At 39.3% G+C, this 25,141-nt stretch overlaps 1 protein-coding gene across 6 annotated transcripts in view; it reads left to right on the forward strand.

Annotated features, from left to right (window-relative positions):
- Positions 1-25,141, forward strand: part of PHF21A (PHD finger protein 21A) — a 79,063-nt gene that overhangs the window by 28,961 nt on the left and 24,961 nt on the right. For 3 of the 6 annotated variants that reach the window (XM_075188223.1, XM_075188229.1, XM_075188227.1), the window contains exons 5-8: positions 20,915-21,124; positions 23,020-23,271; positions 23,377-23,466; positions 24,456-24,740. In XM_075188223.1, coding sequence (XP_075044324.1) covers positions 20,915-21,124; positions 23,020-23,271; positions 23,377-23,466; positions 24,456-24,740 — 837 coding nt within the window. The remainder of the gene's footprint in view (positions 1-20,914; positions 21,125-23,019; positions 23,272-23,376; positions 23,467-24,455; positions 24,741-25,141) is intronic. The other 3 variants (XM_075188224.1, XM_075188228.1, XM_075188226.1) reach the window with 2 other exon arrangements.

Raw genomic sequence — 25,141 nt, forward strand, 5'->3', positions numbered from 1 at the left:
CTACATATCAGGGTTTTGTTGTGCCACTGTTTGTATTCTTTGAGGATTTTCAGTAACATTTACAATAATTAATGTAATGAACCACGTTAAGCAGTGATAATGGAGAGCTTAGTCTGTTTGGTGTAAATGGTTTATTTCCCTTCCTACATTAAACCTGTGCAATGACTTTCACCTCTGTGCTGCTGTTGTCTTGCCAACAGTGTGAATGTCACTTCTGCCAAATCGAAGATCATTTTTATTAAAAACAACCAATCGAAGCAAAGCATCTGTTTCCACTAAGTGCATGTTTGTTTGTTTTTCAACCTCTTAGTTGTACATCGAAACAGCCATGAAATTGTTCATATCATCTTGCGGCCAGCTTATGAATACCACCTGAAGTTTAAGGGCATTGACCAGAGGCCTTGATTGTATAATATTGTTGAAGCATTTTTATGTTCTCTTCTTAAAAAAGAATTTGTAGGTTAATGTACTGTTCTGTCTTACCCTAAGGTTGTACTGCAGAAGTACAGTTTTAATTGATTTTTTTTTCCTTCTCACCCTCTAACAAATGGCTAAAGGCTCCCTTATGGTTCTAACAAGCTATCGAATGTGGTGCTGAATAGGCCAAACAGCTGAAATGATTTTGCATAACAGTTCTGTTACGCTGACCACATCATCGCCGTTCATTGTTCTGTATATTAATCTATCAATCTCCAGACTGCAGAGCTATTCTACTGTGTAGGAGGCTTGCAGGCCAATCACACAACCTGATCGTCTTGGTGATATCGCCTTGCTCAGCTTTGGCTATATTCTCCATAGTATGGAACCGCATACTGGACTGATTTTAGTATGAACACGTTAGGTGTATTATTTATCTTTGTAATGAAAGAAGCTGTTGGTATGACACAGATTATGGTTTACCAAGCAATATATTGGATTGGGAATACTTTGTTTTCACTCTCTCGTTTATGGACATTCCTGACTTCATACTGACTTTCCTATTGCACAAGAATCCATGCTGTTCATATAATTTGTTTTTTTATTTTATTTTTTACTTTTAATTTGTAACAGCTAAAGAATAAAACATGTCACAAAACGATGCAAAACATAGCATCTAAATTATTTTTTTTATTTTTTTAAACTCTTTATTTACAAAGGAAACATGAAAAGTACAATCAACAGATATAAATTATTTTTATTGCAATTCCATGTACAAAGTGACCCATTTATTTTCAGCACTTTCACCTCAGACAACAATCTCTGATAATTTGAAACCTAAACATAACAATGTCTGCTTTTAAAGTAATGAAAATAAAAGCACTTAAATTTGTATTTTCAGACCTTGGGGGCTTTTAAGTGGGCTGCAGTAATGTTACCCAACTGTGAATTTATTATAATGGTTTAGGAATGTAGAGTCCTATTTTATTCAAGAGCAGCACTGCAGGACGCCAGCATACACTTAGAAATACACAGAAATGGACTTCAAATATTTATAACTTAAGTCATCCGGGGTGCAGCTGTACACAGATTCTTTATTTCCTTGGCTCTTGTTTGATAAAGTCTGCTAGATCTCTTCTTTACCAGCATTGTGACGAGTTAAGTATTTTGCAATTAAAGTTATACATAGTTATAGGGCAGTCTAAATAACTGGTTGTTAGGATGGTTTTTTACACCACTGACAAGTGTTTTCTTGATAATAAAGTAGTCATGCGCAGCACCATATCCACTGGTGAAGTGTTCCCCCATGTGTGTGTTATGTTTTATATTTAAAAAGGTGAGGATTTAAAACCCTTTTTATGGGAGGGAAATTGCCCTGACAAAGCTGTGGCTAAACCGCTAGGTGAAGAGCGGATTGTGAACCAGTGACTGACTCCCATATGGTGTTGTGGATTTGCCTAAACCTTACTTAATCTATCAGAAGGGATGCGGGCAGATTTCGGTGTATAGCTACAGTACCCGAAGTGATCTTAGAAGAAATAGTCATTTTTGTAAGGACCCTTCATTTTTTTATTTCCATGTTCTGTAAATCAATCTGCAGAGACTTTTTCTATATATTTGCATTTGCATTGGATTCAGCTGCCATGATGCTTTCACTTAGCAGGTGCAAGAGCTCAGTTTCGAGCATATGAAATGATTTTTTTTTATATTATTGCTGCAATTTCTTGGAGGTAAACACATTGCATTGATCTGCAGACGACCACGATTGTATTGTGCTGTAAAAGCCACGCTGCATATATGTTAATTACGGGTACACTGTGTGATCATAGCCGCACTTGAGAGTCTCATTACAGCCACAGTTCACCAGATGGTTCTATATAACCTCCTCTGTACTTGGTATTCCTGCAACTGTGATAATGCAAAGCTTACATAAGTATAGTTGTAGAAGGAATCATTCCTTTATTGTACTATGTACATTGGCAGGTTGTTCATCTCTATAACGCTGTCAGTTGAGGCTTTCTGTATCTTTTTAACATGATGTAACTTAGCTGTTGGCCTGTATTGTCCTAGCGAATTACTAAATAAATGTATAATATAGAATATCTTTATGGTTTGTATGTGAGCTCTTGTATCGCTATGGAATGTCGGAATTGATAACTCCAAATACCTTCATTCGTGTTACATGCTTGTTAGTCTGGACATATAATGCAACTCCTCTTAATTCTATTTCTCATGAACTATAATTTCACTATAGTGTTAGTCTGTCCATTAATCAGCATACCAATGTAAGTTCATGTGGATGTCTTGCTATGCCTCTGTGCGTAGGGGAATTTTGGGCTGTAATTTCATTTTTACTGTCCGTACCCAGCCAAGAGGGTGACGTTAGAAAGCTCTCTGTAGCAGTACAGTGGTGACCCCCTGCAGTGGGCCATTTCCATCTCCCTGTTCACTCGTCTATGAACTGATTGAAGTGCTTACACTAGTTGACATTATGCACATTTTTTTAAAATCGGTGATGCTGGTTTGTAAAGGTACATAAGTCATGAAATAGACTGGAAGATAAAAGCACCAGATGGCTTATTGAGCTTTGCAGAAATGCTCTAATGGATACAAGTTTTGCTTTCTTTGTTTCATGGTAGGAAAGTGCAGGTACAGATGCCCTGTCAAACAAACTAACTTAATAAACTACTTTTGGTGTGAAATTAGGTTTTCCTCACTGCTGTAGTACAGCTGTAAAGCACAGCATCCTGTCTGCACACATGAGGAACCTCTACATATACACACATGGTCCAGGGCATAGTGCAGCAAACACTGGCTGCATGAAGGGAGGTAAAAGTAATCTAAACTGCTGTTACCGTTTATTTACAGCGGTATTAGTTGAATTGAAAACAAACCTGATGGCTGCGTGGTGAGGGGTGGGCTGTGTGTCTCAGATGGTAACTGACTGAGGGGTTACTCTCATCCTTTGCACAGATTAACAGCATCATGTTTGCATATAGTACACTATAAAACACAATGTATTTTCAATATGTTATTCATTTACTGTATAGAAACCACCAATATCAACTTTAATCATCAAGAAAATTGATATTCATGTAATACATTTCTTAACTTGTTTACACTGATAAACCTGCTGACTGAGGCACAGTTGTGAAATTACTGGCAAACCGCTGACTGCAAATACGTATTACCAAAATGTCCCTATATTATCATCTTCTAGGATTACTGAAAGGAGTCCGCTGTATAGGGCAGAAATGTCTCCCTCATAAAATTTAAGCCTTATCGCAAATATTTAGTTCTAATAAGCTTCTGAAACCCATAACCAATACAATATGTTTATAAAGCACTTTGTATAAGGGATCCTACAGGCTAGGGCTATATTAATTTGCAATGAGATTTTATGTGATGACAATATGGATGTTTCAATATAGTTAAAGGGTCCTGTAATCAGCTGAACCCTCACAGTGCTGTTATCATTGACCGCATTGGGGAGTGTAGTGGCAGGAAAAAGGTCAGGCTACAATGGGGGCCTGGCTCAGATACACCCAAGACTTTATTTTTATTGTTTGCTATCTATCAATATTTTTATTTTATTTGCTTTACAAGTGTTTCCATTTTAGATGGCAAGTACTCTTTATCAGTGTGTGCGGCAACTCTGAGATATATAAAGAGCTCTCTGTTCCAATCCCTGTCAATGGCATTTAATTGATGCCCCAGAACACCTTGCGCATGGCCTGGCATTCTGGAGCGCCGAATGTAAACTTAGAGGGGAACTGATCATGGATGAAGAGGGCTCTCTAATAATGTGGACTCGGCTGTGGCATGGAAGCACAAGAGGGGGAACTGATGTATGATCATTTGCCTTCTGAGTAAATGTGAAGGAGCAGAGCAGCGTTAAGTGAGGAAGAGGGGTTAGTGATGAAAGTACTAATTAATGATGAGGTTATTGATGTGAGTTAATGATGGATTTCATTATGATGGAGGGTTAGGGTTAATGTTGTTGCAGGAATTAGGGGTTAATGATGACAGAGGATGGGGAGTTAATTATAAGTGTAGTAATGATTGTAGGGCCAGTTTGATGAGGGGTACATATTGAGAAGGTGAGAGGATGATGAATAGAGTGGGCAATGGTGATTGGGGCTGGGTGTATGGAGTTGAGGTGTGAGAGGGATCATAGAAAATAGATTTTGTGGTAATGGTGTGAGATGAAGACCAGGATTGACTTGGTTATTGAAGGGGATAGAGAAGGATTATTATGTATATTAATGGGGATATAATGCCTGTAAGAGGGGCGAGCTGTGTGTAAAGAGGTGGTATGTATATGGCTCGTTATTTATTAGCCCATGATCTATAAAAAGACTTACATTTTCCTGACTCCTAAGTTTTTAGGCTTGCCCCTTGCTTGTAAAATATTTTAAAGCCCTGGTGTAGCTCTTCCTAATATGTACAAAGGTGAGCATTCATTATTTTATATTGATTAATAGAATCATAACAGTATATGGAGATCGTCTATAAGAAAGAAACTTTCATACTACATAAAATGTTCATGATGGGTCCTTCACTGTTGTGTAACCGTGTAGTTTTCCATGTGTGTTCCATTTTTAAAATAGATTATTTTCCTGCCTTCCTGCATTTTTTTCCTATGTATGTTGCTGAAAATAATATATATATTCTCTGAATCCTATTACCTATATCATTTAGCATAGTGAACACATAGTTAGAAAAGCAAAAGTCCTGTATTTCTAGTAGGCAATGCCTTCCTGATCAGAGACTTACATAACTAGAGCGAGATTGTATTGTAAAGTGTAACTTAAGCTCAGTTAAGGCAGCCTTGCTTGTACCATCACCTCTGTGTGAATGTCTAATGTGCAGCGGTTCTTAAGATTCAGCCTTATTCAGTTGTAGGAAGTATTTTCACACATAACAACTTATAGACTTTTTTATGCTTTTTGTACTCTTGTTCATGAACTATTGTTTTCTGAAATCACAGAAAGCTACCGGTGATAGTCACTCAACAGGCTGCAACTTCACTTAAGGTGCCCACAAACAAAACAATTCTCCTGTTTGATCCAAGAGTCAATCCAATTTAATCTCGCACACAGGGATGGCCCTGTAAGATGAGGTCCAGCCATACATTTTTCCAGTTAAGTAGCCGGATCACTTATGGCTTCATTGCGGCCTATCACCACACGCTTTCTGCAATGCCTAAAAAATTACCCTGTAGATTTTGATTGGATTATTTGGCACTGCAGTCACTATTTAGAGCCACATGATACAATATCTCGTCAATTGCCCAATATAGGCAGTGGTGGTATGACAGCATGTGTAGCCAGCTTTACAGTAGGACAGGAGGTCTAACATTCACAGGAATGTGCTTTTTATGTGAGCAATTTTGTTTTTTTTATTCAAGTATTTATTTGGAACAGTCTTGTTCAGGTTCCCAGACTTCTATCCAAGCGTTTTGTCCAGCAGTCACATCTTTCTTGATTCCCAGTTCTAGTGCTTTATTCTATTAGCCTGGTCGTATAAACTTTTGCTGTCTGCTCACCCTTAGATTTTGACCAAATTGCATCCATTGAACTGTGCAAAGTCTGAACGTTAATTTGGCAGATCTGATCATTTTATTTGTCTGATGACCCCCATCAGCACGATTTTAGTATTTGGAAAAATGCGTGTGGACTCCAAACGTTGCAGTTCTGTTCATGTGATACCTGATTAACTAAACCCACACAGCAGGCCTTCTGACAGAACACACCTATCAATGATCTTTTTACAGCAGCTATACAATACTGAAAAACCATCATGAAAAACACAAATTATTTTAAACTTATTTTCGAATACAAAAAACTAATAGTGTATTCTCTGCACAAAAGGCACGTTATGTTTTATTTTACGTAAATGCTAAATTGAGGCTTGTGCTTACACTATGTGATGAGTCTGAGAGCTGAACACTAAAGCTAGGCATTTAAAACCCCCTTCAGCTCCAGAAAATGTAGAAATAAAATATTTTTCAAAGGATAGGTTGTGGAGCTTTAAACATGCCACATAAAAGCATGGATTGCACAGTAATGTACTATGTTGCTCTGAATTGTAATGTCAGGATAAGTACCCTCTAACCAGCAGTATCGGCAGACTGGGGCCCCGCACATCACTCTCTGGAGACACAAATCAGCGCACTGTATCATAGTAACCATTTCACATTCAAAACACCAGAATCCACAAGTTTATATATAACAAAAAAAAAAAAAGTATTTATTAAATCATACATTTTCTCTCCTACGAGAGCTAAACATAAGCAAGGCTGGTTCTTCTGCAACTAACCATCTTCAGGAGGGTATAAAAATATATATTATACAGATTACATTTTTCATAACAGAAATAATTCAGATGGAATACAATTTACATTCTTATTCCCTCTTCTGTCACCATATGGCTGAAATCGTTTAAAGTCTCTGCTTCTCTTCAGCACTAGGAATTAACCTGTAAAACTTTGTAAACCATATTTGCCTAGTAAGCTGTCATTTCTCTTTAAAAAACAAAAAAAAAAAAAAAAACTCATTGGGAAAAAAACTAGTACTGGGAGTTTGCAGCAACTTTTATATCTGACGTAAGTCACTGATAAACCTGCTTTATGTATGATTGGCAATGCGCCTTTATTCTTTACAGGTCCCCCCAGTGCCAGTGGGGGCCAGAGGAAATATTGGGATGATGGTATCTGGTCCACTGGTTTCTATAGACTTGGATTACAGAAAGGCAAATTGAATCCAGTCATGGAGAGAACTATTTTGTTGTAGCCACCTCCTTTGGTAATTGTGTACACAAGTATCATATGCTTTCTCCTGTTATGTAAAGTTTCTAAATGGAACAGCAATATCTGGCTACTTTGTAATCCATTTGTAGAAATGTGATGGAAACGCTGACCCTGCAGAACTTGTAGATGGCAAACTCCTAGCTTAGTGCAGCTTCTACAGACCTCCGTGATGAACGCCTGACTGTAATGTACGGTTACGTTTTAGAGTTTGCCTTGCTGGGCCTTTTGTGCCTGACCAAAGCTCCCTTCTTATTGCTTTATCTGGAGGGAATGCAGGAGTGACAAGGCCTCTGCAATCTGGCTCCTCCCAAGCTTTATATGAAACCATAATCCCAGTTGCAGTCTTGATCGTGTTTACATAGAAATCATTTAGAAACTCCTCTTCACTTTGCATGCATGCTGTGTCAATCCGGCCCTTTCTCTGTGGTAAAGTGTATAACGCTCCTCTGCCCAGGAATGAAGTAAGATTGTTTTGCTAAATTGTGGCACTAAAATAACAGGGGGTAAATCTCAATCACTGCTGTTTGCTTGTTATCCTTGCAAAGCAGAGATTTCTAATATAAGAGAGTGCAGTATATTCTGGCGTAATGAGTTCCTATCAGATATGTAACATAATTGTGTTTTTGTCTCTTGTGATAGGCCCTCAACCAGGATGTTTTTGTGTTTTTCTTTTGGACGAGTTGCAGATCATAATAGAATTGTGCTGCTCTCACAGCAACTGTTTCTCTCCTGATCATAAAGTGTAAGGGATTTAACATGGATACTGTTCACTCCCCTGGCGTATTCCTCCAAGTTCGTTGCTTCCAGATATTTTATTTTGCAAATACACTAATGTGTGTCTGGTGAGTTTATGATGTTGAGAAGACCTAGAATGCAGCCGCAACGTGCTGTGCATGACAATCACATTCTGCAAACCTGTTGTGACAGTGGTTTTAAATACTAGCATATTAGGAGGGGGTGGTATGAATCTGTTAGAGAGACAGGTGCCCTGATTACTTATAGCAGTGACCATTAAATCTCCACTGTCATTACATAGATGTTATGCCCAAGTAGTGCTGTGTCATGCAACTGTCACCGAAAAAGTTTACTTCTGATAAAGTGGCTTAATTTAAGTCTAAAAATGCTCAATATTCCTGCTGCATTGCTTGCTAAAAGGCCACCTCAAATGATAAATATTTTTTTAAAACTGTTTCAGATACGTTTGAGATGCTGCTCTTGTAATGGTATAGCTTTTATTGGCATTTAATTGGAAAATGAATGCGCAAAAAAAAAAAAAATACAGCGCTTCCAGCCTGAAAGAATAAAGAATAGTTATTTCAGTGTAAACGTTTATTTAATTTGATGCAGCGCCATTTTCTCTTCTATACTCATCAAAATTATAATTGTTTTGTAGTTTGTGTCTGGCCGAATCTGAAGGAGCTAGATGTTGGTGCGTTGGCCGGTGTTCAAACAAATGCGTTCATTCTTCAGCTGCTGTCATCTGATGGATCTTGATGAGATGTTGGTTGGGAACGTCCATTTTTCTGGGCCCATAAATGCTGTGAATGATTTGTGGACAATTGGGTCTAAGACAACCTAACTGGCGTTCAGAATTGCAGCATGTATGGGCACCTTTTAATCATGGTCACATAGACTTGCTTTGCTTTAAAATAGGGATCTCCTAACTTTTTAGCCATCTTTGTTTCAGTCGTGGAAGTTGTGAACTGTTCCTCAAAAAATTGAAAACCTCTGCATTATAATGAGTTAAAACCAGCCCCTAGGTTTCTTAGTGCCCCATAATTTTAGTTTGGGTTTTTGTAACCTCTTACTAAGCTGCCAGTCCAGCTAAAGTGACAGCATGTAGTAAACTTGACTAGTCTAGCTATTCACTATGTGCCCGGCCACGCTGACATCGCTGGGCGGCCGGCACACTCAGACCAGCTGCTCAGGTAACCGCATGGGTTCCAGCTAAAGGACCCAACCAAAGGCTTTCTTGTGGGGAGGGATAATGGACCAGATGTAGGGTTGTCAGAATGTGTACAGCAGCTTTTAAAGGCCCTAAATCAATTTACTTTATGTAACCTTAATTACTGCTGTTCTGATAGTTTCTTTTCCAAATGTTTCTGTTAATATTGACTGTTCAAACATACAAACACTAAATATTGCTGCGCTTCAATACATTGATGAGAGTTACCTGTCAAAACTTATTGCAAATGTATATTGTCAGTGTTGTGCTTTGTAGCCAGCAAATGATTATGTTCAGTACCAGCTGTGAAATGATTTACAAACGCAGAGCGAGTACTTTAACCATAGCAACAAATCTCAGTAGTTCACATCTGACTATAACACAGGTACTGATCTATAGAATGAATGATTAATTTATCTTAAATAAGTAAATTCCAAGCTGGGACTGTTCTTCCATGAACAGTCCCAGATCATGCCAAAAGTGTCCCGCTTGTTTGATCTCTATGGGCTGAATGGCCGGTTCTCCTCCTATTTGGCCTCCTATATAAGTGGATAAGCTGGACACAAGGCCATGTGTGGCTAGCATTAGAATCACAATTTTATTTTCCAATTCTAAAAGTTCCTATTTCGTGCCCGTCTCTCTGCATTTTTTTAACTTTGCCTAAATGCCTTCAGATGTAATGCCAACGCTAGTTGATTGTAAAGGGTAATGCAAGACATAACAGTAACAGAAATATTTTGTCCTTAAATTTTATTTCACTCCAAAAAATGTCTTGCTTAATTAATAAGCAAAGTAATATAGTGATATAATATAATAGTGAAACTTCCTGCTTTCAGTGGACTGATGTGTTCAGTGTTTTTGTTACCATAATGTACTTTCGGTTTCATGGATTTTCAGGGCTCCTTTTGGCATAAATGCGGTGACTGCTTTTGTTTCATCACAGAATTTACCCCTTTCACTGATGGACCTAGTGTACAGGGATTGTAGTTATGGTGATTTTGAGATTGCTGACTGAGAGGGAAAGACTTGTTTCATTGTCATTTTGTTTCTCCATTTGCACAGTGGGTAGGATTGCTTTGTAACCTTTTTTTTTTTTTTTTTTTTTCTTGACCTGATATGAATTATGCATCTGCCCTGGTTTAGTTGGGATGGGTGTTACATCACTCTGTTTCTCAATTATACTTTGAGTAATATTCATTTGACTGGGTAGTTGACTTTGATTTTGTTTTTATTTGAAGCCAGAATCCCCAGGTCATCAGAATGTGGTCCGTTAAGTCAGCAGAAGAGCGGAGATGTTGTTCTTTGTTTCTATATGAAAGTCCTGCATAGAGAAATAATAATGTTCTTGGGCTACATTGGAAAGAGGGATCCATGCTGGTTGTAGAAAATGCACTCGGCAACATTCTAATGGCTGGACAAGAATGTATTCAGCTCCCTGCACAGCTGTTTTATTTTTATTTATTTTTTTTATATCCCTTCAAACTGAAAATACAAGTTGGTTTATGTAAAACCGCATATCATAACATTCACAATATATAAAACTGTCTAGCCTGAGAGCTGAGCGACAAGATCACGGACCGAAATCTGTGGATCGGCACTTGGGATGGGTGTCTGGATTACCTGTGGCGTCATTGGAGTCTGTTAGGGAGGTTCGCAAGATGAGGGCACAATCAGGCCGAACGAGGGCATCTTTTAATCTCATTAACATTATGCAAATCAGTAAATCGAGCATTGTAGTTGTTCTGGGATCACGTGTGGCGATATTGTAGCATGTGTGATTTCAGGAACTTATCAGAACAGAGGTGATTTGTTGTTTGTTTTCCTGTGTACTGATTTCCATCCTTTGATCCCATCAATGGACTCTACAGTATGTCTGAAAAGGCTGGCCACCGCCGAATATTAATCTCGACAACATAACACCTGTAAATAGATTGTCAGACACCCTGGGTTCTGTCAGTGTTGTTATCTCTTAGGTTTTATATTGTGATCCGTAAATATGGGTATTGTTGTATTTACTATATATCAGCATTTTGGGTTTATTTACTTAAATGGCAAATTTTAAAAATGTCACAAATGTTGGTGGCAGTGGCATCTGTTGGGTGAAGCTATGTGTCTAGAGACTGATTCATTTGGTTCCCAGACCCATGATATTTACATACCGTGTTCAAAACTGTACACTGCTTCCTTACTAAAACGGGAGATCCAAGCTCTCCTGGTTACAAAAGAAGGAAGAAATAAAAAATGGGAAATATAAGATTTTTAAGCAAGAACCATCTAAAACACCTCCATGTATCTGTCCCTATAACTCCATGAGAGCTTGATGTAAAAGTACACATATTTGGTACTCGGGAGAAGTATGAATACATAGTAACACATTTCTGAGATTAATCTATTTAGAGCAAAGTAAATGGGCATTGTCACTTTCATATAAAATCACATGTAATAACATCATCATTATCATCATCAACATTTATTTATATAGCGCCAGCAAATTCCGTAGCGCTTTACAATTGGGAACAAACATTAATAAGACAATACTGGGTAATACATACAGACAGAGAGGTAAGAGAACCCTGCTCGAAAGCTTACAATCTATGGGACAATGGAAGTTAGAAACACAAGGGCATGTGCTACATCATATTGCACAATGGACCAGCCAGACTGAAAAGGTAAAAGTACTGAGTGGGGTGTGTGTGTTGCAATGTTGGTCAGAAGGTTGTTGTTTTGCGTTAGCTGTGTAGAGGATGGTAATAGGGTAATCTAGGGAGATTAAGATGGTGGTTGAGGAATATCATAACCTTGTCTGAAGATGTGGATTTTCAGTGAACGCTTGAAGGTTTGAAGACTAGAGGAAAGTCTTACTGTGCGAGGGAGGGAATTCCACAACATGGGTGCAGCCCGGAAAAAATCCTGTAGCCGAGAATGGGAGGATGTGATGAGAGTGGAGGAGAGACGTAGATCTTGATAACATTCTGTCTTTTGTGTAAATAATTCACAAAAAATAGCCTTGAGTCTTGTAATGCTACATGTGTGCAGGGAATTGTTTGGTTTTCAGAAACTTTACTAAAGTGAGTTGTAACTTTATTTAGCTAATTTAGGGAGTAACTGAAAAGTTCCTTAACGTGTTAGCTCTTCAGCACAATGTTGGGGGCGACAGCGTTTTCTTCTTAATAGTGAATGTGAGAAAGGTCTAAAATTACTAAAAACCCCAGGGCCCTATTAGTTGGTTTTGGTTAACACTTTCACGCCCATATGTCATGCATGCCCAGGTGGGTCCTGCTGTAACAATTTAGTCTGTGAGGACCCCCTGGTACGGGGAATATCAACCTCAGTACAAGAGAGCCCACAGCTGGTTTCCACTATACCACGTAAATCATGTTGATACCCATGCAGCACGTCTGGTTAGCAAAGGTGTGGTACCTGTGTATTGGATGGGACACAAAAATCCACCTGTACCCCTCTCTCCAGATGTACCAGCTCCATGCTGAGTGCCTATGCTATTTAACAAGTTTGGGACCCCTGGAGTTTCAACTGCCACCCAAGTGGTTTCCGAAGTCTCCTGTCTACAATACCAGAAGAGTAATGAAAACACACACACACTATATTATATTATATCCTGTCGCAGTCCAAATGGAAGGGGAGTCCCCACTAGCAACCAAGACACCAACCCCCACAGCTAACTACGAATGGCCATCACTGAGTGTTCGAAGCCGGAAATAAGCAGGCCTCCCTTTCACCACCAGCCAATCATAAGCAGCAAGACAGAAACCACTTGTGATTCACTAGCTGTGTAGTGGAGTCCTGGAAAAATCATAGCACTGATCATTTAGCAATGGGTGTGTTAGTGTGCTGGTTTTCACTATTACACGCTAGTGGTGTTCCTGTTATAGTGGAAACTAGTTTGAACTGTCTATCACTGGGCCTTCTAGCCGATTGTTTGGTTTGACAGGAATTGACTGTTATGTATACCTCGAACATAGTTGTCATTTGTTGTAGAAAGAATAGTATGTATACAGTGTGCACTTTTCATTCATGACTGCTTATTCTGTGAAGTGCCATCTGGTGGCAGAAAAAATGTAATGCAGGTAAACTCATAATTTCAATATTATGCTTTGGGAAACACTTGGCATGATGCTAAAATAGGGTAAATGTATGAAGCTGCGAGTTTCCGGCGTGTTTGAAAAGTGGAGATGTTGCATGTAGCAACCAATCCGATTCTAGCTATCATTTTGTAGAATGCACTAAATAAATAACTAGAATCTGATTGGTTACTATAAGCAACATCTCCACTTTTCAAACCCGCATCACATTCTCTTTTACATCATGTGGTGCGTCGTTTACCTGGGTAAGAAATGGCAACAGGATGCACTATGGGAAGAAGGGAAGCTGGCAGAGGCAGTGTGATGCTCTGGGCAATATTCTGCCGGGAAACCTTGGGTCCTGGCATTCATGTGATGTTACTTTGACACGTACCACCTACCTAAACATTGTTGTAGACCAAGTACACCCCCTTTATGGCAATGGTATTCCCTGATGGCAGTGACCTCTTTCAGCAGGATAATGTGCCCTGTCACACGGCAAAAACTGTTCAGCAGTGGTTTGAGGAACATGACAAAGAGTTCAACATTACATTAGTGTATGATTTGCTAGGTTGAGTGGGCAGCTAATGTCTGCTTTTTTAAATTGTCTTAAAATTGCATGTGTTCATGTTGTTTTTAGTCTGTTCGTTTTTTTTTGTGACGTTTTTTTCTGTCTTGTTGGCAACAAATGAAAAGCTTGTAGTAAAACTGTATCTCTATATCCAGCCAAGCATCTGGAAGGATACATTATTGGTTTAACAAAAAGAGTTGGAGCTCTGTGTACTTTCATTATTCTGTGCTACTGGGGGCCCAGCAGTGAACGTTTTATCAGGTGCACTTAATGTAGTTTTGTATGTTATTTTGCCAAGATATTTTTTTTTTTTGGTCTAATTTTTAATGTGTTGACAGAAGTGCATTTAGAAGGTAGATTTATTTCATATAAAAGTGACAACTCTCCAGGTGTTGTGAAACTACAAGTCCCAGCATGCTTTGCCAGCAGATTGTTAGCAGATAGCTGTCAATCTGCAGGCAAAGCATGCTGGGACTTGTAGTTTTACAGCACCTGGAGAGCCACAGGTTGGCCAGGCCTTCTCTAGGATGTTAACATCTAACAATTTAAACATGTCAAAATAATTTCCAGGGTTTTTGCAACTGGAGTGATGCAGATAAGTACATCACAAATTGTGCAGTTTGTGTTTGGTGCCATTAAATATCCCATCATAACTTGTTAACTGAACATAGAACTAACTTCAAAGATCACTTTATCTTTGCATTTTAAATTATAGATAATAAGAATAGTGACCAGTAACTGTATCCACTATACAGTAAGATGAATCTTATTTTGCATTTGGTCAATATTAAAAAGCAAAAACATTAACATTTCCAGTGATAAACATTCCTAGGATAAAACCTGGGGCTTTCCCTGTAAATTGAGGACAGTTAGCAGTTTTGTAAGACTCCCTGCATATGTTTGTGAAATGCATCATTTTAGAGTGAGGTTGGGGGGTGATTGAAAACGGAAGACTGGTTTCCTATTGATACCTTCATATATTTCTTCAGTAATCAGCATGTGGACAGGGGAGAGGCGAGAAGGATTTTTTGATTAAAGCCTCCCTTCTATTGTGTAACCAGCTGGGGGCTCGAGTCTACATTAGTTGTATTGTACTGTGATGATTTCTGGAGAATGACAAACCTGGTAGATGAGAGAGGGGGAATCCTGGTAAAGTGCTGACCAGCAAATGCAATGTTCCTACAGGACATAATACATTTGTATTTAACTGGAACAGTAGTCCGTCCGTCCGTCCCCCCCCCCCCCTTTGTTATGTACATAGGCATATTGAACTGCTGTCCCCAAACAAGATACCCTCATCAGGATTGTAGGAATTCATTCTGTACCCTTGATATATACATTGTAAGCATCAAATATGAATTGTTTAACTAAAATGCTTTTGTATCCTCTTATTATAAATAGTAATATTTCCCTATTTTTTTTTTTCTGTCCCTCCTCATTAGAATGTGACAAAAATCCTCCATTTCTCACTGTATATGTAAACAAGTGGCCTATTGCCATAATACACACCAATATCTCCCGGATTCATAATCATGTGATTATAGACTGGAGAGCAGCCGACCATAGGCTGGTGTAGAACGTAACCTAATGTCTGTGAACCTAGTTTCTCTGTAGATGCTTAGTGTTGCCTTACTATATTGGTGTTCTTGGTTATATACAGGGATTGCTCCAACTTGGGCTTCCTCCCTATGCTTAGGAACATTGCTAGGCTGTGGCATCAGAGGCTCAGGCTCCCAGTTTTAAGCTCTATATGCCAGTTAGTTTTTAACATTTTAGGGCCTGATTCGTTTAGGAAAGTTTAACAAAAGTAAGGCAAAACCATGTTGCGTTGGAGGGGGAGGTAAATTTAAAATGTGACGGCAGATTTATATTTGCGGTAGGACATGTCCTAGATCAACTTTTATATTTCAGTGTACAAATTATCTATCAAGTATTTGTGTGCTACATGAAAAAACAGCCAGTATTTTCGGTATGTGCAAAATAATAAAATAATCTGCACCCCTTGCATTGCAATTTGGCTTTGTCCAGAATACTTACCCAATTTTTTGCTTAACTTTCCTTAATGAATCAGGCCCTTAGATTTTTATTTTTTTTAATATATATTTGTATTTTGCATTGACAGCAATTTGTATAATATGCCTGACTCCAGCAGCTGTATTGTTATAGTAAATAGAAACTAAAGAAAATGTTGCCAGCCGGGTGGGGGCAGTGTAATACTTTGCAATAATAATGATAAATGTTGGAGGTTGTTGCACACATGTCCGGACTGGACAGACTGGTGGTCAGTGGTGTAAAACACACTGCTGGCTGTAGTGCTCACATAGTGCCTGTTCTGATAGGGAAGTCAATAGTTTATTCTGTTATAATCGGACTCTTTTGGGCTCCAAGAGCCGGGTGACACGTATAAACATCCGGGTGGAGCACCCAGGAAATAGGTGCTGGGGAGAATACTGTACTTAATTGTTTGTTGTATTGGAAAATACTTGCGTTTGGTATTACAGATTTAACCCTTTGAACTTGTTCTGACCAGATGTCCATTAACTTGTGGTTTTATTTTCTAGTTATGAGGCTGACTGAGCAATTTCCCTTTGACATCTGTGAGGGAAAAATGTTGTGAATGAAGAGAGGATTTGTGGAATTAACTTCTGTTACATGTGCGTTTCTCATGTTTCTGAAAGCAGCTCTGGATATGTTTGGGCACCAGTTTGTCTCTCATAGTAGTGTTCATAAGGAAATTGATCATTGGTTTAGGAACGTTTTACCATCGATAAGTGTCTTTGGTGAGTGACCCGACTGTGTTTCCATAGAAACCAGTGGCTGACATACTCTTCCCTATTGTACTTGCTGACAGTAGTGAGCAGGAAGAGTGAACAGACTGGAAACGTGATTGACAGACAGCTGGAGAGTTATGCTTGATTGTCTCTCTCTCTGGAAGGTCATCTTTGATGTTCTCACTGCCAAGTCCATGAGTCTTGTGTGTCCCGGCTCCGTGCAGTGCAGGTGAAGCACTGTATGCTCTAATACCACTGCAGGGTATTGTGCTGCTAGCAATGACTTAATAGAAACAGGATGAGCCACATTCTAAAAGTGTGACTGTGGTATTAAAATGTTATAATACTGTGGTGGGCACAACCACATAAGAAACCATTCATCCTCTTTGTAATGTGTTGTTCCGCTGTTAGTGGATGAAATGTGAATTAACATAAGTGTGAATGAGTCCTTAATGTCACTGATTTTGAATACGAAGTTGTATATTTTATTATGTGTTAAGCAGTGGAAACTGATTTTATCCAATTGTTTGGGTACTATGATTTTGCTAAAAAAAGTAAAATAAAGCTACATGCTGTGGAATAACATGTATTTACTATCTGGTATGTAGTTAGTACAGCGGTCACATTGAAAGTTGCTATCTGCATACTGGGCCCAACAACCAGTCACTTGCATTGATAAAACACGGCAGACTTCCATTTACTGGCTGTGAATGAGGGCTGCTGGTGTTTTATGGCTCTGTCCAGCATTTCTTGTGAAGACTGTCAGATAAACAGACATCCACATAAGGCCACATTGTGCATAGAATGCTATCATTTAATTGTTTTGTCACACTGTGTAGTCTGTCACCAATAAAAATGCCTTTCACTGGAGGCATCGATGTAATGAAAAGGCAAAGTGTATTAAATGTGATGTGTAATGCAGTGAATCACTAGCTGGCAGAGTAATCTCCAAGTCATTTATCCACCTGATTGTGCACTTCATGTATTTCGCCTTCCTTCTTGTGTTCATGTATAATTGAGCTGAACATGTCTGAGTTGAGTAACAGAGCTGTATTGGGCTTTTGCTTAACTCTGCAGTATTAAACTGCTCCCGTTGTCATGTGCATTGCATTTGCAGGCTCCAAAAAGCCTTATCAAATGCAGCCAGTTGGTGTTGCTGTTGTATGAGACGCTCTCATGCAGAAGGTTAATGGAGCAATAATTATAAAGCAAGATGAACTGTTAAGCCACTCCATTAGTTTACACCTATGTTGTGAATAGCAAGTGGTCTGCTCTTTTGAACATTGCTTTAAAATCCTATACAAATAAGCTCATCTGCTACTCATGCTCGAATGGTGAATCTTTCTGTCCCTAGATATCTAGCCCTTTTTTCCCCCCACCAATTTAAGTGTATTGCTCGTCAGTCTGTCACATTGGTAGTGGTTCTAGCACTATGAGATTAAAGTGCTTGTTTTTATATATATTTACATTTCAAGCAAAGCCTGAAATATAGGATACAAATTGGGCTTTTATCCATCCATAGTAATTATCCCACAGCTAGGGTGCCTGATTGCTGGCTTGTGAGAGCTGCCAAGTGCAGGAGGCTGATTGGCCAAGCGCATTTTCTGTGATGTCACAGAAGTTCCTGCAGCCAGTCCAGTATGTTCTGCTATACAGCAGTCTAGCATTTAAATATTCATACAGAGCCATGTGACCTCTCATAGTTGAACCGTATTTAAGCAATGCACTTACATGTGTTACATACATAAGCATACGCTTCACCCCTGATCAGGGTCTGAGAATAGTAAGGTTAATTTGCTTCTCATATTGTTACTGAAAGCTACATGTCATTTTAGTCACACAATAACTGATATAAATACATGTATCACTTTTAGCTATTGTGTTACTGCATGTTTGTGCATGTAATCATGCAACCCTATTTTCATACCTGTCCCATTTTATATATGAATAAATACTTTTTGTATTGAAGAAATTATAAAAATACACATTTTTTCATTGTTGTGCCCACTCTTTGTTTCACACAATTGGGGCTCATACCAACTGCCATTTTTAAATACATTTAAAAAGAGATCCTACACTAACAATCATTCCTTCTAGTGTTACCAATGCCATTAGCATTTTTTCAGAATGCTGCATTTTTGCTTTTAGGCTTCCAGAGTGCTCTAAAACGCGTTAGTGTGTTACCCAGTCTGCTGCTACTTCCAGTTATAAAGATTCTATCTTACTTTACTCAAGGTCTGACACTGTTATAGGGCCCAAAAAAAAGCTGTTGTTTTTTTTTTTTTATTATTTTTGCACATTTTTTATTTTGCACATTTGCCATGTGTAAGGCACCTGCTGCTATGTGCAGAAAGCACATACATCTCTGTTTACATAAATCAACATCTCTGTTTACATAAATCAGAACAGAGCCCAGTTTAATCCGTGGACACATCATGTGAATGCCTTACTTGTTTGCTTATTGCACAACACACCTAACACCTTGTGCATTAAAAGTCCAACAGCTGCTTAAGAATCAGTTATAACTGTCTTGGTATTAGCAGCTGAGGCTCTCTCCTACAACAGTGTCATCCAGTTGGTATTAGTCTCAGACACTATTGCCTCAAAACTAGCCAAAAATCCAATCTGCTTTGCATAAACTGTTAAACGTATGTGGAGAATAATCCGAGAGTCGGGGTCTTTCTGTTAGTTATGCATAATGCTGTAGGCATGCAAGCCAGCTGACCACACTCAGGGTAGCCAGCTGACCACACTCAGGGTAGCCAGCTGACCACACTCAGGGTAGCCAGCTGACCACACTCAGGGTAGCGAGCTGACCATTATCTCTGCTGTATGCATTCAGATGCAAGGTTTGTTCACTGTGGTACTGAGCAATGCTTGCTGGCATATTTGTGCTCTTTAGGAAGGTTTGTCTTATTTTCCAGCAGCAGGCGGGTGCAGTAACTGTGATGCGACGCCTGCTCTCACAATCCATCTTCTGATTGGACTTCCCCTCTTGTTAGAACCATCTGGCTGTATCATTCTTGCAGCAGCCTGCTTCCTACTGTTCCCTTCTGCTGAGCTGCCTCAGCCTAAATAAGGGCTTGCATTGTTGTTGGAGCTCACCAAGGCTTACCAATAGGTCTGTGGATACCAATAAAGTTTGCTAAAAGAATAGGTGTTCTTATCCCCACTACAATATCTGCTAAGCCTTCTGCAGAAGTTATTTGTTGGCAGCCGGCTGGCTCCTCTGCTAACTCTTATTGCCAGGCCACCATCTATATTGCATGCTCTTCATTATGCCCCTGTGTTTTCCTTTCAGCTGCAGCCACTGCTCCTCTCTCTGTAGGAATAAGAGGGCTGGATGATGGTTTGCACAGCTGGTTATAGAACTCTGACAATCATGTGTGATGGATTTGATTTGCTTTGTTCTGAAAGCTGTTTTTCAGTGTTTGCCTCAGTGTTCATATTTTTGCGATGTAAACTGGTCCTGACCAGATGATGTTGCATTGCACCCAGCAAATAGAGTATACAGTGTGGATTATCACAGAAACTGGACTTGTCACCTACGCAGTGTAAAAACTAAATAAATAGAGCCATATCTTATGAGAGAAATTGAAGTGTTGTATTGAATGAGAGGTGGTTATACACGGGTAGGAGGTTGGACTTTTGATGTGGTGAGTTACACTTTTGCATAAGGCGCCTGTACACAATCCTAGGTGTCTTTCTAGATTGTGGAAGGTGAAGAGAAGACTTGTGCTACAAACCATCTAGACATACTGTTGCAAAACCAAGGCATTTGCAATCTACTTTTTAAATGAGGTCCAGTGTAGGCATCCAGTTAGTAATCATTCTCTATACCAACTTGCTTAGAGCCAATATCTGACAGACATCATGAGTATTAGTCTGGCAGTATTTCATTAGTGTCACTGGTTTCAGTAGGATGCATACTGGTTCAGCCCAGCAAGTGAATGCCTCCTCTCTGGGTAGGCGACAGGTTCACTAGAACATTGGCCTAATTCAGATGAAACCTTAGCAGTGATTGTGTTGGAAGTGATCTTACGGACATGTTAGTATTTGTATTTCTGCTATTTGTATATTGCTGTCTCATTCCTCACAGAACACCCTCTGGTCAGAAGATTGCTTGACTCTTCTTACTTTATATCAGAGCTTTGAATTACATGGCACACTTCTCCACTGATCAATTCATACTATTATCACTCCAAAAATATGTTTAGGCCATAATGTTGCCTTATAATATGTGTACTGGAAACCTGTTCCTCTTACACATGTAACGTGCTTTTACTATTTACCTTTATAGAATTGTATTCTGTCTTACAGAAACTCGTAGTGGAGCAGCTTCGGAAGAATCTTATAGTTAAACAGGAACTCCCGGACAACAAACTTCTTATCCAACCTCTGCTACAGCTAGAAAGCAAACCGCCAACACCACAAGTGCAGCAGCCGCATCAGATACAACTGCAACAACTCCAACCACAGCAGGTTTCACAGGCGTCTGCATCATCTCTTCCAGGCCTGAGTGGCGCACAGGTGAGTAGCTGTAACCACATCCGTATCCTCTCTCTCCCATATGTAATACAAGGTTTCATTTCCTCTGGTCTCCCAATTTCCCAGACTTGCCTGCGGTATATTTGAACCAAGTGCTAATGATTTTGATAATGATGTGCCATTGCCATTTTTAAAGAAATTTGTTTCTACTCCGTGTATTGGACCAAAACATATTTGCTAATATAACGTGCTGCATGTGAGCTTTTTGGCCGAAAAATCCAGCACTGCCCGGCTCCTGTGAAGTCCTACTGTTTACAGTGATTACTGTGGATCACGCCATTTATTTGACACACTGGCTGCTCCCACCATGCTGCAGGCAGCTTGATTATGTCATTATTTCATGATTGTACATGTAGTTATTTGCCAAATGCGGTCATCACAGCTCAATGGGCAATGACTGTGGTAAAGATACAAATCCACAAAACTAAGATCCTACAAAAGGAGTCATAATATTTTATAAATGTTTACCAAGACTGTTTATGGTAGTCAGCATTAACTTGCCAAATGTGAGCTGCATGCAGCAAAAATTCCTAAATTGATTCGTTTTGTTGTACATTATTTTTATTCAGCAAATTATTGATGGTCATGTAAACATAATTTGACATATAGCTATTATTGCCGAACAACCTTTTGTATAGGCAGTTTGTTTTTCTTGATATTGGTGGGTAGCTTTGTTTTTAAGCAAAATTGCAACCCGCTGTTGAGGTGTTTTATTTAGAAATGTGGGGTCTTGGGCATGTAGCAGCTATGGCAGATGACTGTGCATGCAGTAAGTCACATATACTGAAAATGCTGATATTTATTTAAACATGGATTTATATCCATCCCACACTGTGTCGCAACAACAAAACTGTCCTTGGACTGAGTTCTGCAGCTTCAGTACCACTGAATATCAGTTGTGCTATAACTGTAGGACAAAATGAGAAGAGGTAAATTCTCGAGAGAACATGCACTAACTTCACTCTATTTTCAGAAACAAGTGTACGATGAAGTGGGAGTTAGGACGTAACATGTTATGTGATGGAATGCTTCTAATACTTGTACTTGCAAATAAACAGAGGAGAGATTAAGCACAAAGTCAAAAGCACTTTAAATAAAATCCATGATCGTTGGCAAGAAGATGCTTTTTGTTTAATCATCAGGATTTTAAGATCCAGATCCGTTAATAAATTGAGGATGTTATTGCAGTATAAGCCAAGCCAGCACGCTACACACGGCGGATGCTATCTGGATAATTGTAATTCCAGGGCGGAGCCAGGGAATCTCCTCTGACCCCAAACTGCAATGTATAGACTAGTATTAAGATACATAAACATTTCATGATAAGATTGCATTGTTGTGCAAAGACAATCCCAGGATTTATGTTGGAGCCTTTTCATTGGCTTAAATTTGCTTAAAGTAGGTTTTGGTTGTCACATGTTGTTAATCTATATAGCGCCAGTAATTTCTGCAGCACCGTATAATATCTAGTTACATGGGATATTGCATATGAAATTATTTAAAATGCTAGTAGAGAGATCTGTATATGTAAAACTGTTCAAGTAACCACATCATATTGAAAAATCGATGGCAATAAAAGTCTGTGGTCCTTTTAAAAAATAAAAACTTTTGTAGACGTCTCCTTTACAAAGGGCAGGATTTCTCAAATGCTCATGCATTCATGAACTTCAAATATCCTCCATGTGTTCCCTCTTTTGAGGATGGATTGCCCTTTCTTTGTATCTTGTCTGGTGATAGGTTGTTTTCCGTATTCAGAATTCAAGAATTTATAATGTCCGAAGTGTGGAAAGAACATAGACTGTGACTGTCTTATTTTAATCTGTGTTTTTTTTTTTTTTGTTTTTTTTTTTAAATTCTTTTATTCCCTCTTCTCTCAGAAGACTGTCGCAACAGCCTCTATGATCACGGCAAAGACTCTACCTCTCGTGTTGAAAGCCGCAGCAGCATCCATGCCCGCTTCTATGATGGGGCAAAGACCAACCATCGCCATGGTGACTGCCATAAACAGTCAGAAAGCAGTCCTTGGTTCTGACATACAAAGCGCCGCGATCAACCTGCAGACATCTAACAAGATCACCAGTCAGGGAACGGAGACCTTTCAAATAGTTGCAAAAAATGCTGTTACTTTGGTGAGTGATACTTCTATGTCTTTGTGGTGCGTGATGCATTATGCGTGTCTGGCAATCCCACTGGTCAGATACTTCCCAATGTACTAGGGTTTCATTTTTGTATAGCAGGTCCAGGCAACAACTTCTCAGCATATTAAAGTTCCCCAGTTCATCCCACCTCCTCGGCTTACTCCTCGTCCAACATTTCTTCCACAAGTGAGTATACTTGTTCTGCTTCATTTTTCTACTGTTATTTATGGAAGTGCCATAGAATTATTGTTGTTATTGTTATTATTATTACTTTTATTTTATTGCTAAGGCACCACAAGAGTTTTGCAGTCCTTGTATATAGGGGGTTAGAACAACAAAATTATATAAATGCAAATCACAAATGTACACGATTACAGAAGGAAAGAACTTACATTCTATAGGGGATGGACGGACAGAGAAAGGGAAACAGAGTGAGGAAGCAAAGATGGGAGATGCAGAGACGGGAGAGTTAGGAGGAGGATTGGAAGGCTTGAATGAAAAGATGTGATTTAAGGGTACGTTTGAAGGCCTGCAGACTGGTGGATAGTCTAATTGAGTGCGGGAGTGCATTACAGAGATTGTAAGCAGCGCAGGAGGTGAAGTGGCGGACATTGTCAGAGCGGAGTAGGGGGAAGCGGAATGGTAAATAGGTTGTATGTATAGGGGGAAGAGTAGGGGTTAAGGGCTTACTATGCGAGGGTAAGACATTTGAATTGAATTGTCAAGCGGACATGTTTGTTTGTTCTAAAAAGCTGGTTTGATGTCAAGTGAAAGTAAGGCAGTACATTGTGGGCATTATAAAGGTGATCCTTTCTGAAATAATATTGCATAAATGGGTTACATTTCATACAGTACGAGATAGAAATTCGGCACATTATATAAAATATTAGTGTCAAGTTTCAGTAAGTGAAGAGCTTCTTTTACATTGGTGTTGAACAGGCAAAAGGTTTATGTTCAGACATCAGTGGGTTTTGGCGCATAGTCCTTTTGTATTCTAAATATGGAGCAATGTATGCTCACGAATCTACTTCATAGATTTATCCTAAGTGTCCTTTTTCCAAATAGACAACTGTTTCCCTGTTTAGCTGCAGTCATGCCTTGTACCCATATCTGCTGAATGGATATATTCTGTTGTGCGTATGATCACTCATCCTGATCAAGTGTATTTATCGCAGGTGCGGCCAAAACCAGCAGCACAAAACAACATTCCCATCGCCCCTGCACCTCCCCCCATGCTGGCAGCTCCACAACTCATCCAGCGGCCAGTCATGCTAACCACAAAGCTAACACCCACATCCCAGAACTCTATCCATCCCGTGCGCATCGTAAATGGGCAACCCACTGCCATTTCCAAAGCCTTCCCCACAGCACAGCTCACCAGTATCGTGATAGCTGCACCGGGCACAAGACTGGCGGCTCCACAGACTCTGCAGCTTCCAAAACCAAACCTGGAGAAGCAGGTGAGTCTCTCAGAGGAGCCCTAGGGCCAAAGACTATTTTAAATGTATGAAGTGTCTCGCCGATGTGGATAGTACTGGTTAGACTATGCGTATGCACCATGTGATTAGTAAATGTGTTTTGTGCTTTATACACACTGGATGGGAGCATATACAAATGACTTCTAACTTTCATTTGTAGGAAAACTCCACTAATGTACCCTGTTTTGTGTGTTTGTTTTTTTTTATGTTTTGTTTGGCTTTTTTTGCACTTGCCACTTAGCATAAAATTTGACATAAGAACAGCTTGGCCATCTAGGCTGCCCAATTTTTAACCTATGTCAACCTCGAACCCTGTTTGATCCTTTATTCTTTGTAAAGATATCCTTATGTATATCCCAATCATGTTTAAATTGCTCTACTGT

Source organism: Mixophyes fleayi, chromosome 10, assembly GCF_038048845.1.
Source record: "Mixophyes fleayi isolate aMixFle1 chromosome 10, aMixFle1.hap1, whole genome shotgun sequence".
Lineage (NCBI taxonomy): Eukaryota > Metazoa > Chordata > Amphibia > Anura > Limnodynastidae > Mixophyes > Mixophyes fleayi.